The sequence below is a fragment of the Muscardinus avellanarius genome (genome assembly GCF_963383645.1).
Source record: "Muscardinus avellanarius genome assembly, chromosome: 15".
Classification (NCBI taxonomy): Eukaryota; Metazoa; Chordata; class Mammalia; order Rodentia; family Gliridae; genus Muscardinus; species Muscardinus avellanarius.
In genome coordinates, this window is record NC_137801.1 from 12,806,306 (window position 1) to 12,822,716 (window position 16,411).

The window sequence follows — 16,411 nt, forward strand, 5'->3', positions numbered from 1 at the left end:
ACTAAGAGGCAGCCAGGCTGATTGCCAGGTTACCTGGGAGAAGCTGGCTGTGCTTCATTGTACCCAACAGGCCCTGCTATGTCCTGGGAAGATGGAATTAAATAGAGTGGGTAAAGGATGATGTCAGGAACCCCGGCACATACACACGCACGTATTTGAACGAAATCCTCCTTACAGGCCTATGAAGGAAATATGCATAAGGTGCTTCTCGGCTTCCTGGTGGGCCCCTTTGCCCTTCCTGGAAGTTCTTCTGGATCTCTGCTATACACACTCTTTCATGATCTGCTTCTTCTGCTCTAGAACCTGGTACTGAGATAGGCTAGGAAATGGGTGGAGGTTGAGGAGACCTCAAGGCAGGGAAACCAGTGGCTGCAGCATCCAGGCAGGAGAAGAGGCTGGCCTCTAGTAGAAAGAAAAGGGAGTGTGGGAGAAGTCTGTTCATTTTTTAACTAAACTCCTACTGGTCGTTTGAGCTAGAGAAAACGACTTGATCATTCTGACCTTCAGAAATGAAATCAGTTCAAAGAGAGTAAGGACCACCTCGTACAGCATCATAACATGAGTTAATGTGGTTGAACAGAAGCCTTTTGTATGCTAAAGTTACAAGCCCAAATGTCGTCTATGCTGGGTATCATTCTCGATGAGGCAGTGCTAGGCTTCCCTCCCCAAGGGCTCTGTCCTTGCAGAGCAATCTTGTCCTCAGAAGCCCTTCTTCCAGTTCCTTCTTGGGCCTAGCCCAGGATTCTCTCTATTCCAACTCAAAGCAGTGGTACATTCTTTGAGTTTGGGGCTGGGCTGGGTTTTGCAGTGCTGCCTGGAATGCCAGTTTACCTACTGGTTTCTGTCCCCTCCTTTCCTAGGTAACAAAACACTCGAGTGCTAACAGGTCCTCAGGTAAAATCCCAGAGTCAACATGTCCTGAGACAAGCCAACTGGAAGTCCATGACTCATATTTTCATAGTTACAAAACTTATTTAGCAAATTAGTGATTGGTGGAGTTGAAAGAGCCTTGAAGATCATCTGCTTCAAACTGTTCTTCTTTTTTTTTTTTTAATGAGGAGAGCAAGGAAAGGGAAAATAATTATCTTGCCCCAAATTATGGCATTAGAAATAGAAGTGGCATGCATACTCTCACATTTTATCATGGGACTTCTTTATTGGGAATATTAAAATATTTCTGTCATTTTTAAAATTTCTGTCATCCTGGACCCACAATGCGAAATACTACATGTCCCATAGCACTGAGTCCAGAACCAAAAAGCCCAGGTTGGAATCATCAACCCATCCATACTTCTATTCATTTATCAAATATTACTAAGTACCATCCCCATGCCAATTACTGAGGACCCTGAGAGAGAACATGTGGGCCCCACCTTCATGGTGTTCACAATTAAATGATGAGAACAGACAAGTGACCCATCTCCAAGAAGACAGGCTATTTCTCATACAGTTAAATGATGCATTCCTCCCATCTATATTTTATATTTATACTTCTGATCACATTGACTCCTTCTCATATATAAATTGTAAGGATTGTGTTCCAGGAAGACATATATCAAATATCTCAACCCTCCTCACTGATTCATTACTTCAAAAACAGAATACACATTACCAGGGGGTGCAAATACAAATAAAAGACAAAATCCTCTCTCTCGAGAAACTGAAAATCCTGTCCTATAGAAATTAGTGATGAAATAACTGGAAGCTTTTACAAGGGGAATAGATGTCTAGGAGAAAAGAAGAGTGTCTCAGCCTGCCGGGAAGCTTTCCCAGAGAAGCTGGTCCATGACAGAGGCTCTTTAAAAAGAGGGAAGAAGTCTGCTGAGCAGAGGAAAAGGGATGTCATTCCAGGAAAACAATATGCAGAGCCTCAGAAGAGGAGCACAGGCAATTCTGAGACCTGTAGTGGTTTATTATTCTAAGCATTAGATGTGTGAAAACAGATTGGCAGAAAAAGATGGAAGCAGGCAGGACTTGTGCCATGCTAAGGAGATAAAGCTGCACTCCGGAGAAAGAGGAGAGAAGATGAAAGACTGAGGGTGCAGATCAGATGACTGTTTGTGTTTCAGAAACTCACACAGGCAGCTGTGCGGAAGGTAAGCTGGTGTCAGGGAGTTCTGAGAAGAGGACGGGCATTAATCCAGGCAAGACTCGATGATGCCTGCTGAGGGCAGGGGCCTCCCTGAGCCAGGCCAGAACTTGACTTTCTGCCTGAGTTATCCATTACCAGGCACACCTGCGTGGTGGCATCAACCATGACCCGTAATGGAAAGGCATGAAGTTATGCATTCGCATCTCCAAAACTGTGAGTCACAGTCCCAACAATGCCCCTGTGTTTACAAAAGGCCATCCTCTGCCAGCCGGCGGGAACAGTTAAGTCGTTGCCAATGATCCACGGACAATCCAAGCTTTCTCGAATTGATATTGTCGAACATCTAAAGACTCTTGGGGGAGGTGGCTTTTAATAACCTCTAATCCATTTTCCCATCATTAATATAAAGTCACTTCTGAGCCTGTGGTTTTAGTAAATCTGTCTTTTCCAAACAATGCAGCTGGCCTGGCAAAGAGACAGATCCCTCTTCCATCCCTTTTTGGAACTGACTCAGGTCTCTGACCTTCCTGCTTTTGCTCCTCCTGTCCCTTCCCCTGAAACACCTTTTGTCCTCCTACCTGACTATGAGTAGGCATTGGATTCTTGTAGATCCAGACTTAAATTCCAGCTCGGCCACGACTGAGTTCTGTGGTCTTGTACAACTTGCCAAAGCATTCTGAGGTTCAGCTGCCCTAAAATCTTATGTCTAGCTGTCACAGAACTAAGGTGTGTGAAGGGTTCTGTTTAGGAGCTCTTCCATTCCACATCCAGTAGCTATTATTGTTAGGGGAGATTCTTGTTAAATATCGGTATACTGAAAGGTTTGAAAATACATCTTTTGATTATCAGGATAATGCTGAATTATAGTTTCCTTACTTTCATTAATTAAGCCTGACACCTGAGGACCCACTTGATGTCTATACCCAGCTGTGGAATCCCACAGGAACTTATAATTAAGAGACAGTTGCTAATATGAGATTGGAACTTGAAATTAAGAGCAAAAAATAAATAGGGAAGCCGCACATTAAAGGGCCTATTTGCAGACCTTCTGGTCTTTTTCTCCAACAGAGGAACTTGGAAGACAACTGGCGGTTCTAATGTGGCTGTCTAACAGTGTTGTGCACTGCTGGGGTGGCACTCAGGTGGAAGCTTTACCTGGATTTAGTTTTGTTATGGTGAAGAAATGTTCAGTGTTAGAACAGGGTACTGACAATGGGTGTGGAATCTGTGTTAGGAGAAGCTTTTAAAAATAACACTCAACTATGTGATGAGATTACCCCTTCTAGGCTGTAGCAAGTATAGACCTGCCTCTAGCCTGGGAGAAAATTTATTTCAAGCATGTTGAAGAACTGGATACACTTGGGTAAATTCTTCAAAACCTAACTTGCTCCGTTCTAACTATATTTTTAAAGATCTTCTGGTACTCTTCTTACTCTAATGGTTCTGCAGACTTTCAAGATTATTCGCACTTTTAAAATCAATTTATAATTAATGTTTTAAATTTTTCATTCTCTTATGCCTATAAAACAACAACCTGAATGGGAAATTTAAATATATAAGTTCTTGATTTCCCAGCACTAACTTAATAATCATTTTAATTTTAAGGTGTTCTTTTGGGTCTTTATTTACCTATATATGTCTTAATTAACCATCACAGTAAAGCTGAAAGAGCTTTATTGTATTATCTGCTTCACTAATGAAAAATTTAAAACAAAATGGTCAGTTAATATTGGCCTTACTACCACATAAAGTAAATGACTAAGCCGGGCGTGGTGGCGCATGCTTGTAATCCCCGCGCTTTGGGAGGCTGAGACAGGAGGATCGCACGGGTTCAAAGCCAGCCTCAGCTACTTAGTGAGGCTTTCAGCAACCTAGAGAGACCCTGTTTCCAAAGAAAATATAAAAAAGGTCTGGGAGTATAGCCCGGAGGTAGAAAGCCTCTGGGTTCCACCCCCAGTACCACAAAAAAAAAAAAAAAAAAAAGGAAATGACTAAATTGGGAGGCACAGTCAGGAACGATTCCAAACCCTCTCCATCACCCTTCCCACTACTGTAATAATTGGCCTCACAACCTGGCACATAAATGATATAGGCAACATTATTTTATCTTATGAACTAATATTTTTACTTCCTATCAGTAAGAATAGCAGCCTGGAAATATGTTAACTATAATTTACCCACTGATCCCTAAACAAAACTACCAAGAGGCTATCAAGTCTGACGATATTATAGGAAATGTGTAAAGATGGGAGAAGTAGAAAATTAACGGGGGCTCTTTTCATTTAAAAATAAAGATGGATGCCGGGCGTGATGTTGCACGCTTGTAATCCCTGCGCTTGGGAGGCAGAGACAGGAGGATTGCACAGGTTTTAAGCCAGCCGCACTCGCGGGCTTAGGAGACCCTGTTTCCAAATAAAACAATAGGTCTGGGAGTGTAGCCCAGAGATAGAAGGGCTTCCAGGAACCCCAGTACCACCATAAATAAATAAATTAATTAAATAATAAAAAATTAAATAAAAAGATGGTAGCTTAGAACTAGGTCAACTGAGGTGTCCTATGATTACTAATATGATTACTAATCAGGTTTTCTAAGACCCCTCTTCTACCTTTTTTTTTTTTTTTTTTTTGATGGTGGTACAAGGGATTGTACTCAGGACCTCACACACACAAATACTGTACCACTGAACTACATCCCCAACCCTTTCAAAATTTTATTTTGAGGCAAGGACCCACCAAAGTGCCCAGGTTGGTCTCAAACTTGTGATCCCGCTACCTCAGCCTCCAGAGCAGCTGGGATTATAAGCATACACCACCACACTCAGCTCCATCCAGGCCACTTTTTGGTCATTTGGTAATAGAGTCTTCTTATTGTTCTTGACAATGATCCTACTTAATACCCTGGTAGTGTAAGTGTAATAAATGCAGAATTAGACACCTGGGCAGCATAGTGCTCATGAACCATAACTCGGAGATGCAAAACAGCTTCCATACACTGGGAATGACCGGCATAGAGAGGAAGAGGGGCCTGGCTCCCCTTGGAAGTCCATGCCTTGTGACAGGCGATGCAGTGAGGAGGAGGGTGAGCTCCTTTTGTGGCCTTTTGAACTGCACAGAGAGCTCTTTTGCTCCCGCCTTTTCCAGAATACCGAGTAGAAAGAGGGCGACTTGGGGAGACCGTGATCACACACGCTGGAGCCACTGGGGTGAGGTCAGACTTAGGGATTGCTCAAGACTCCAGCTTAGCTCCTAATCAGGTGGGCATGAGCACAGTCGCAGAGCTAATTGTATTGATTTGCTTTTCTTCAGGCAGGATGGGGAAACAGAATAGCAAGCTGGCCCCCGAAGTCATGGAGGACTTGGTGAAGAGCACAGAGTTCAACGAGCACGAGCTCAAGCAGTGGTACAAAGGGTTCCTCAAGGACTGTCCGAGTGGGAGGCTGAACCTGGAGGAGTTTCAGCAGCTCTACGTGAAGGTAAAGTGCTCTCCACTGTTTTGCTTTTTCTTAGACCAGAAATGTCATCCGTACAAAATGTAGCTTCACTCGGGGTCTTAACTCTGGACAGTTTGATTCGATTGTGGTTGGGTTTGCATCCATAAATTAAGTTGGGCATTTTCAGTATAATGTAAATGTATGTGATTATATATAAAAACATATGTACATGTACATATACATGTGTGCGGATGTATATATTCATATACATGTACATATGTTTATCGTTGCAGAGGTAAATTAAGCAATTTCTGAACAAGAGAACAAGAGTAATTATTAAATCAAAATACTGAATATGGTTGGGAGATGACAACATCTGATAAAAGAACCATAAAAATCTCAGATAAAAATGTTTGCTAATGAGGCTGGCTGGGGATGTGTCTCAATAGGAGAGCACTTGCCCAACATGTGCAAGGCTTTGGGGGTTCAAACCCCAGTACCACACATAAAAAATGTTTGCTGATGATTATTGACAAGCTGCTAATGACAATATTGTTTGGCTTGTTAACTATATAAAGAGATAGGTATAGATATAGATATGTCTGTTAAAGAGAATGTACCTGGGAGGGCTTTTACACCAAGAAAGATCCTCCTATATGCGAATAGGAACTCACATTCCCAGAACTGCCCATTTAGAAGAAAAGGATGTAGTTTACCTCGGGGCATCAGTATCTATAACATGGACTCAACATTTTATACTACTTAGAAGCTAAACCTTTGCCTGGACATTAGACTGAGCTAGCCCATGATTTATATTGCAGTGATATTGTTTTGGTTTGTATTTATGAATTACATTGGTTCCAGTTCTGGCATGATCTAAAACATTCCATCTTTGTGTCCATTTACATAAAGCTATACTTAGGAAGAAATGTAGTTTTAAATGTCTTCTGACTAAAATACCAAATATAAAATATTGCCTTTATCATTTTTGATTGGGTTGTTTTCTTTTTTAATTTTTTATTGGTGCATTGTAGTCATACCTCCTAATGGGGTACAAGATGGTGGAAGCATACATGCACACAGCCCTCATTTAGCCCTTCCCCAATTTCCACTCCATTCCCTTGCCCTTCCCTCCTTCCCACATTTGGCTTAGTGTTTGACTTTGATGTGTTTTTGAATCTTCATCATCCCACAAAAAAATAAGATGCTTAGGAATAAACCTAACCAATGAGGTAAGAGACCTCTACAAAGAAAATTATAAAACATTGAAAAAAGAAATCAAAGAAGACCTTAGAAGATGGAAAATCTTCCATGTTTTTGGTTAGGCAGAATAAATATCATCAAAATGGCCATTCTTCCAAAAGCGATGTACAGATTCAACGCAAAACCCATTAAATGACCAAGGTCATGCCTTTATCATTAATTGTAGAAAATGTCAATTTGTGCAACAGGAATTACCCAGATGCATGTACATGAATATGAGATGCTTGTATCCAATTTTAAATGTTGTCATATCTCTGAAGCTGGACATTTCCCATAGCCTGTGATCTACAAATGTTCCCTGTAGGTTATGCTCCAGCAATTCCAATCTTGCATGTGTACAAGAAGGGGCAGGTGCAGGAATGCTCATAGCTGCAACAGAACTGGAAGCAGCCCAAATGTCCATCAAAGGGAAAGTAGAAAATAATCTGTGGTACACTCAGAATAAAATGTTACATATCAGTCAAAATGGTTGAACTCCAGCGATGCTAAAACACTAAGGGCAAACCGAGTTTCAAAGATTCTAAACTAAGCAAAAGTAAAAGTAAAATGTTCCCTACAATATTACAAATAAATCCTGGTGATATAAAAAGGAAAGTAAAGGAATTATAAATACAGGATTTGGGCTTAGTTTGCTTCTAGTGGGAAGAAGCAAGATAGGGCTTGGGGTTGGGGACAGCTGTGTGGTCAGATGTAGATTGTGTCAAAGTCTCAACTGGTGTCTTTGGTGGTAGGTTTGCAGGTGGTTATTGCACGTAAAATTCACTCATCAACTAAATTAATAATCAGTCACCTGTCAGGAACCCCAGCTTTTGGTTAATGATGTGCTATGCACCTGAGCCCCCACAGGTGTATATAAAATTATAACCTTAAACGTGCATAGAAACCTGCACACATACAGTGGTATGTATGCGTGTTATAAGATCACTGTGACATTCCTAGGAAGATCTGACTAATTAATTACCATCCTTTAGAGATATCTAATATGAAAATGCTGAGCAAAGCACCTTTATTTAGTTGATATAAATTGCTTTTGCAGACAAGTGGGATAGATGCATTTCCTAGATTGCTGCACCACTCTCCCTGGGTTTTCAGCCACATTTTCTATCACCTTCTCACCTGGAGTTAGGCTGTGCTAACTTCTCCATCAGCCCCCGAAAAAGATTTGTCAGAGACACTTTCATATCACAGAGTTCACGCGGGTGTGTCACCCTGTGATTAAAAGAGTGTCGAGTGCCACATTCCTCACTATTTGCTTAAAATCAGAGGGACTGAGCCTTTAAAGAAATCGTTGAGAGGAAAGAAATGAAATACTTCATTCATACACTAAGGTACTGGGCACCAACAAAGCCTTCGCACTGGGGGTCATGTGAACAGGAAGCATGCCTTAGCATTTTGTGATACGACTGATGTGTAAGTACCAAAACCATCTGCTACCTTCCCAACTCACCCCCAGGGTAGGTTTTAGTTGCTGTTGTTATTGTTGTTGTTGCTTCCACAAAGGGATACATATCTCTTTTATCTTTTTGGAGTTGGTTGATATTTTTGGCATCCTCTTATTTCAGCCTCTAAGCAGGAAGAGCAAAACACAGCCTGTGCTCTTGTGTCAAATAGGCAGAAATCAGGCAGTCATTTTCTTTTCCCAGAGTTGTCCAAGGTCAGAATCCAAGAGAGAATCACAGAAGAAATATGCCACATACGCAGAAAAAAATGAAAGGCAGTTCTGATAAGCTAGAAGGGAGAGGCAGGGAGAAAGATGTGGGTTATGTAATAGGCCCAGGAGAGGGATTGATGAAAAAAAAACTTCCTTTGATGCTGCTGAAAAATGCAAGCATTCAGCAAGACAGTGATTGTCCTGGAGAACGGGCACTTTGCAGCAGCTCCTTCTCTGCGTGGGGTGGAGATGAACCATCTTGGAGTCCAGTGAGGGCACAAAGCCGACCGGGACCTTTCCCTCCTGTCTGTGCGGCTAGCCTGGTGTGGTTATTCTTGCCAATCCCATCATCTCAGGCTGCAGCTGAGTGGCCTCCACTGTTCTAGACTCAGTTCTGATGAGGATCTAGGCAGCACAGGACACAGGGAGATGCCCACCTGCCAGGCCAGCAGCCACCACCCCCGGGCTCAGAAGCTTTTGCATCCCAACTGTAAAGAACTTGTTCACTATGTCTGTTCTAAACACATTAAGACAGAGGGTTAGGAAAATGAGACAATTTGTCCAACGTCACAAGCCATAAAGGCAGGACAGACGTTGAAGATGGGAATGCTGACTCTCACTGTTCTTCTCAGCCCAGCACTCAACGGGACTCCCAAGGCAGCTACATAGCAGCCCCATCCAACCCAGGCAGCTGCTGGACTGGACTTAGCAAATCTGGCCCTGGCATAGTGCTTTCCAGCTCCAGACAGGCTTCTTTTTGGGCGGGGCAGAGGGATGGAACCCAGGGGCATTGTACCTCCAAGAGTCACCCCAGCCCTATTTTTCAGTCTTTTTAATTTTGAAACAGGATCTCACTGGGTTGTGAAGGGCCTCATGAAGTAGTTGAGGCTGTCCATGAACCGCGATCCTCCGGTCTCTACCTCCTGAATGCTGGGATTACAAGCATGCGCCACCATACCCGGCTTGGCTTCAGTCTTTAGAGATCACAGCCAGCTCGTTTCAAACAGCATAACCCCAGACCTGCCTCAGAGCCAGGACAGTATAACTGTCTGCATGTCTGTTTCTCAGGCAGCCTCTTACTGAAAGCATACAAATGACCAAAGGACAATCCCACCTGCCCTCCAGGATCTCACAGTCTGATGGAGAAGACACAATTAACCGCATTTCAAAGAGGAATGACACACATGTTGGGTTCTGGGGCAAGAGTGGAAAAAAAAGAGGCTAATTTTGACATGAAATATGAATATAAAAAGTTAATTAATGCAGTGGTAGAACTTTGCTCTTAGCAGTAGAAGACAAAGTATTCCTTACATGATAGTGTTTAACTTTTTTAAACTTATTAACTGTTATCAGTTGAATTTTTATCCCCTCTCAATTCATATGGCGAAGCCCTAAGCCCCAATACCTCAGAATATACCCATATGTGGAAATAGGATACTTTAAGACGGGAATAAGTTAGCCGGGCGTGGTGGCGCACGCTTGTAATCCCCGCGCTTGGGAGGCTGAGACAGGAGGATCACACGGGTTCGAAGCCAGCCTCAGCTACTTAGTGAGGCTCTCAGCAACTTAGTGAGACCCTGTTTCCAAATAAAATATTTTTTTAAAAAAAAGTCTGGGAGTATACCCTGGAGGTAGAAAGCCTCTGGGTTTCGCCCCCAGTACCACCAAAAAAAAAAAAAAGGGAATAAGTTAAAATGAGGTAGAGTCCATTGGAATGCAGTATAACTGGTGTCCTTATAAGATCTGTGTACATGGCGTAGACCATGTGAAGACACTGGAAGTAGGCAAATGTCTATTAGCCAAGAGGGAGACCCCAGGAGAAACAACCCCTGTCGACACATCATCTTCCACCTCCAAAGCCATACAACAACACATCTCTGTTATTTAAGCCATCCAGTCTGTGGTACTTGGTGACGGCTGCCCTGGAAAACTACTACCGTCCCCTTCCTTTTCTGTTGACACCTGCAAACTCGGAGCCTTCTGTAACTGATAAAAGGACGCCTTCTGTCAGGGATGTCTGGCACCCCCGCACATACAGGGATTTGTGTGTCTCTGGTCACAGAAGTTGTAGCAGATGCTCTGTTAACCCCACCACAGCACTGCTGTCGGGAGGCTGGGAAGAATGTTTGCACTTCGTCAAGAACCAAGTACCTGATTTTCTCCCCAGGAGCATTTCCTGCTTCCAACAATCATTTTGATTGCCAAATCAGGCTCATTAATTAATTCATATGAAGAGTTTTGCATTTTAACTGCATTTTTGAAGTGGCAGCCACAGTTTTAAGCTACTCTAGTGGAAAGTAAGGTACCCTATGAGGGAGGACATATCTACCCCGGGGTCCTCTTCCTTGGAAGGCCCATGCCATTTCTAGTTAGCCACTGTGACATCAAAGTCAAAGAAACCAGGGAATAAATGTAGTGGATTTCCACAAAGATCTCTAAATGGATGTTGATAGATGTTTGGAGTTTGACTTTCAATTCTATTCTCATCTGGAGCCATTTGGTTTGGGGGTAGGGTGCAACAAAAAACTAGTCACAGGGTTGGTTTAAAAAAATGGTAAAATTTGGAGCCTCAAACCTGTGAGAGTCAGTCCTGACTGTGCTACGTTTACCCAAGCTCTACCTCTTTGAGTCAGTTTACTTGTGTGTAAGGTGAAAATAATAAGGTTTGCCCTGTCACCTCACCTGATGCAGTCCCAAAGAAAAGAAGGGAGGAGAACATGATCTGTTCATTAACTCTCAGAAAGCCAAGAGGGAAACATAATTTATTTCATATAGTAAAGTCAACAGCCATGATAGAATGGTATACAGAGGATGTGAGGCTCTATGTAGGCTTAATAGAAAATTAGGCACTATTTGTCCTAATCAAGAAGTGAGTCCATCATGCATTCCAGGGTGGGATACTGGCCTAGCAGAACACAGCATGAACCAGGGCTGTCCTCATTCCTCAGATAGATTCTTCAACACCCAACTTTTTTCTCTCCCAAACACAAAACCATTCTCCAGCTCCCAAAAGCCAGACGGGGGCAAAGTGTGACATTCAAGGCATTTCTTATCCATCACCCACCAACTGATCTGTGTTCAGACCCTCGCCTCCTCTTCTAAGAAGACGCCTTTGCTCAATCCCTTCTCCTTATCATTTTGCAGATGAAGAAAGAGATCACTTCCCAGAGGTAACTAAATAGCCAAAGGCCGCTCTGCTGGGCTCTCGCCCAACATTCCCACACCTCTGCTAGTTTCAGTGCAGCAATTCTTATTCTCAAAAGAATGTTAGTATCAGTGAGACAGCTGGAAGGTGCACCTGAGACAGGTCCAAGAGCTCTACAAGTCCAATATAATCATCACTGATTCAACATCACTGATTTTAAAACAATTTATTCATATATAATGAAAGAGTGCCTGCCAAGCCATTCCACGTCCGTCCGAATGATCATTTTCCGAAGAGCTTCTGTAATTTGGCATAGGAAATGTACTTCCCTCTTCTCTGAGAACAGGTTCATTCACTGGCTCATTCATTCATTCAAGACCTGTTTTCTTTGTGCCTTCGATGGGGCAAGCATCATCCTTGTACTGCACTGCCCTCAGTAAGCGAAGCACCTAGAAGAGTGATGGTATATCACCTTATTCTCACTTCAAAAAACCATCTTTATTTTATAGAAAAATATATTGGTGGAGTTCAATAAAAATATTTCTAGGCCTAAAGCATTGGAAAATAAATCTACTTGTTAAAACCCTGTTAACACAACTGTGCAGCGACCTGTGCTAAAACAAAATAAAAACAGATGCTATAAACTCAGGACTACCTAAATATTTGATAATAAAGATATTTAATTGGATAAGAGACATTTTCTATCTCAATAAAATATGATAAAAATATCCTATAATTATCTGCATGGCTTTAGAATTCTCCATTTGATTTGTGTTCTGATGTTTAAAAGTCTACTAGAAGGCGTATACAAACATGTTATAAACCCAGGTTGTGGGCATATAACTTTGATTTGTAGAATATGAAGGAAGAATGTGTGTTGAGGTCTTCTCTGCCGGGGTCCAGCCCCAGCAGAGTCGGGGTTCGTGTGTTGGTGTGGAGGAAACAGAAGCCGATGAGAGAAGAATCCACACGAGATCAATCTTTCTCCCTCTTTCTCTATCTTTCTCCATTTTATTCAGGATTTGTTATAGTTTTTATACCTTTTTGTTGGCAGAAAAGCAAAGGCATAGTCATGCAAGCAAGATTTCCAAGGATGGGAAAAGGTTATTATTTGTTATAAAGTTTAGGGCAAGGGTGCTAGACATTTAAACAATCATAGTGTATTTTGTCTCACTTCACAAGGCTGACTCAAACCTGATCTTATACAGTGGCTCAAACTAAGGTCGGTTTGAAATTAATGTTTGGCCCGATAACTTTATCCTTGGGAAAAAATCTTTGAGGTCTGAGTCTCTCACAAGCCGCCGCCCATCAGTTTTAGTTATAATGTTTATACATAAAATTTCAATTATACATATTAATCCAAATAATCCTAAAATAATTTTTTGAAGAAAGGAATGCCAGACATTCTTCATGGGGGATCTACGCCGTTGCGGATCCCCTGATCGCGCTTTCTCAAGATCTGCAAAAACTGTGGTAGCACTTCTCGGCTTGCTGCATGGATTTGGACAAGAGCCTCTGTTTGTCTTGTTCTCACTTCAGCATTTGTGCAAATGGCAAAGTTGGTGTCTCAGACTCTAGTATTTGTCAATGTCACTTGGTCTGACTACTCTTTGCCAGATTACCGGGCTTTTCCTTTACCCTCTAGATGGTTCTGATGTGGAAAATCCATGAATTCTATTTTGAGAACTTGTCTAGATATTAACCTTGGGGCATCTTTGTAGGCTTTAGGAGCTTCATGCACTCTGAAATTGTATGTAAAGTGTTATATAAAGCTATCCTGGCATAGTTTTCATCAGATTCTTACAGGGTTCTCTAGGATCAGGAAATGTCAAGAATCATAAAAAAAAATGCCTCTAAGTGCTGTCCGACCTAATATCCCAGGTTTCACAACAACAGTTATTAAGTCTTAATTAACAATAAGGCAAAAGGTGACTAATACTCTCCTATACTAGACTTTCTAATAAACTTTACTGGCATAAGAATAAGAAAAGCTCTGGGCATGATGTCGTATGCCTATAATCCCAGCACTTGAGAGGTTGAGACAGGAGGATCGAAGGTTCAAGTCCAGCCTCAGAAACTTAGAGAAACTCTCAAAAACCTAGCAAGATTCTGTTTCAAATAAGTAAGTAAGTAATTAAGTAAATAAATTAAGTAAATAAATAAATAAATAGGCTGGGGTGTAGCTCAGACATATAATACCTATAGGTTCTATTCTCTGGGGAGAGAGAGAAGAGAGAAGGAGAGAGAGAAAGAGAGAGAGAGAGAGAGAGAGAGAGAGAGAGAGAGAGAGAGAGAGAGAGAGAGAAGGAATGAATTTCTAATTTGCACTTGGTGAACTGTTTTCATAGTTTGTAAGTTTGGTCCTGATTCACTCTGGACCTATTAAGCTTTATTTTCTTTAGAGCTCCATGTTCGTGCAAATGAGCCTCCTCATTAAAAACAATTCTTGGTGATCCTGTTCAGATAATCCAGAAAATAGGCTGTAAAAGAAAAAGCTTGTATCTATCAGTAGTCCCGGCCATAGGCTTTTCTTGTCTCTCTCTTACTTTCCCCCTCTCTTCTCCCTTCCTTGTTTTCTCTTCCTTCCTTCCTTACCTTTCTGACATGCTCCAAGCTCACAATCATCATTCTGGATTCTCACCATGGCACAGGACACAGACCGTGGAGGTGGCACTCCAAGTCCTTTCTCTAAGTTCTAGGAACTAGAAAGTCAGGAAACTTAACTCTGAGTCTTACTACTTCTCCGAGCTCCCAGCCCCTCCTTCATCCTGACCACAAGAGCTCCATCCAGCATTGTAGCTTTTCACATATATATTTAACTCTTCTCTTCTAGGCTTCTCCATGCCACCAGACCATGGGTCTCTGGGCAGGAATCTGTGATGTTCTCCTCTGCAGACTGCAGAGAATGACAGGAAAGGATTGCATCTTATCACAATGGGGCTTCCCATTTGCATTAACATGGGCAGAGCGGTAAGCAGTGGCAAACCACTGCTAGCAGTCCAGCCTCCCTCACCTCTCTGTGCTTCCTGTGTCCTCTGGGCCACACTGAGGAGCAGCTACCTCAGCATTTCTCTGGTCTCCCTTGGCATGAAGTGGAATGCATCAGGTGCACTCTTGTTGCTACACCCTAGCCATCCTTCTAGGACCAGTTCAAAAGCTTCTCCCTGGGGAATCCTTCTTCAATATCACCAATTCTCCTATGCTTCCCCTACCCCGATGCCTCATGTTTCCATGACTTAAGCATGTGCTACTCTGATTTATAGCAAGAATATTCTGATTTTGCAACACAAGTCTGTCAGCTTCTCACCTTCTCACCTTCTAACCTTCTCACTGGATACAGTCCTTCCCTCTTCTCCAGAACCCAACACTGTTATGGGAATTCTTGCCTGAATACAGGTAGAAGTAGTTGGTTTAATCAGAAGACAGGGTGGGTACCTAGCTCTACCATGGACTACCTGCATGAACTTCAGAAAGTTCTTTATGTTAAAATACATCAACAGAAAACGCTGACCCTCAATTCTGTCACCTGTCAAATGGGGTAACACTCTTAGCCCTGATTTCATAGGTTTTTTTTGTCACAGTAAGAAGATGGTGAGAAGTAAATGTGTTATGTAAACAGTGGCTATCTGGCCCAGGTGAGTTTGATCACGGGAGGCCTTCCAGATGCTCAACATCCCAGTGTCTCTGGAACACTTGCTCTCCCATCAGATATTCTATCAAAACAAGGGGTTACAAAGATGACTATTACCTTTTTTCAACATCTGATTCAAATTAATTTTAAAAATGAAACTTGAAAAAGATTGGGGAGATCGGTTTCCAGGGATTCAGATTCTGCTTGTTATTAAAAGGTAATTAGGAGTAGAGCTTATTAAAATTTTTTTGAACAGAGCTAGAGGCAGAAGCATTTTAATCCCTTAGGGGAATTGACATTACATAAGACACATAATGTCATCCGATTTGGGGCTGGTGAGGGTGCTGCAATTTTTAGTGAGAACCTGGGAATTCATTTCCATTTGGGATGTTTACCAACATAATCGAGGCTGCACTTCAACTTGAATTAATGTGGAAAACAAGATCTGGGCTCTGAAATCTCAAGGAAGAGACAATAGATGTGAGTTCTGGGAAAAGAAGATCCCACTGTGTGGCTCCAGTAGCATTTTATTGTGGTGAAGTTGTCTCAGAGAATAACTAGCTACCAGCATGGATTGCATTAGAGAGAGCATTCCCTCACCCCACAGGAGTCCATGTGATAACCTCCTGTCTCAAGGGTGTGAGATTGCTTTGGATGGCTTCCACACCTTAAGGTTTTGCTTTCCCATGATAGGGCAGGTGTCAGTTAGAGGGATATCAATGGTTATTGCACTGTAATATCTTGAAGGAATGCTCTTAGCTGATACCTCAACTTCTCCGTCCTTGGGATAAGGTTGGAAAGACCCCTTCGGAAGTTGCTCAGTCCACCCTGTCCTTTATTTTACAAACAAGGGAGGGGAGGCTCAAGGTAGATCTAAGTCTTAATTTCTCTGACTTACATTTAAAAGGATGTTTCTCAACTCCAGACTGATAAGGGCGGGTTAAAGCCAGAAGGACTTGCTCTCTAGTTATCTCTGCAGCTGATTGCTCAAGGACTACCTATTTATAGTTGGAAATAGAGCCAAAGAAGAATAAATAGCCCATTTCTATTATAGGGTTAGCCCTGAATAGGCAAAGTGGTGTATGACTCTCCCAATATAAAGCTGTTTTACACTGTGGGTTTTTTCTGATCCTGAAGTAAGTGGAGATATGGATTTGGTTCTGGTATCACTGAGTCACCTGGAGTCTGTCATTGAGGC

At 42.2% G+C, this 16,411-nt stretch overlaps 1 protein-coding gene across 2 annotated transcripts in view; it reads left to right on the plus strand.

Moving 5' to 3' along the window:
• Window positions 1–5,403: 5,403 nt before the first annotated feature.
• VSNL1 (visinin like 1) overlaps window positions 5,404–16,411 on the plus strand; it is a gene marked incomplete at both ends in the record, with an annotated part of 62,033 nt that continues 51,025 nt past the window's right edge. For both annotated transcript variants that reach the window (XM_080711913.1, XM_080711914.1), the window contains one exon: window positions 5,404–5,565. In XM_080711913.1, the coding sequence (XP_080568039.1) occupies window positions 5,404–5,565 (162 nt within the window). The remainder of the gene's footprint in view (window positions 5,566–16,411) is intronic.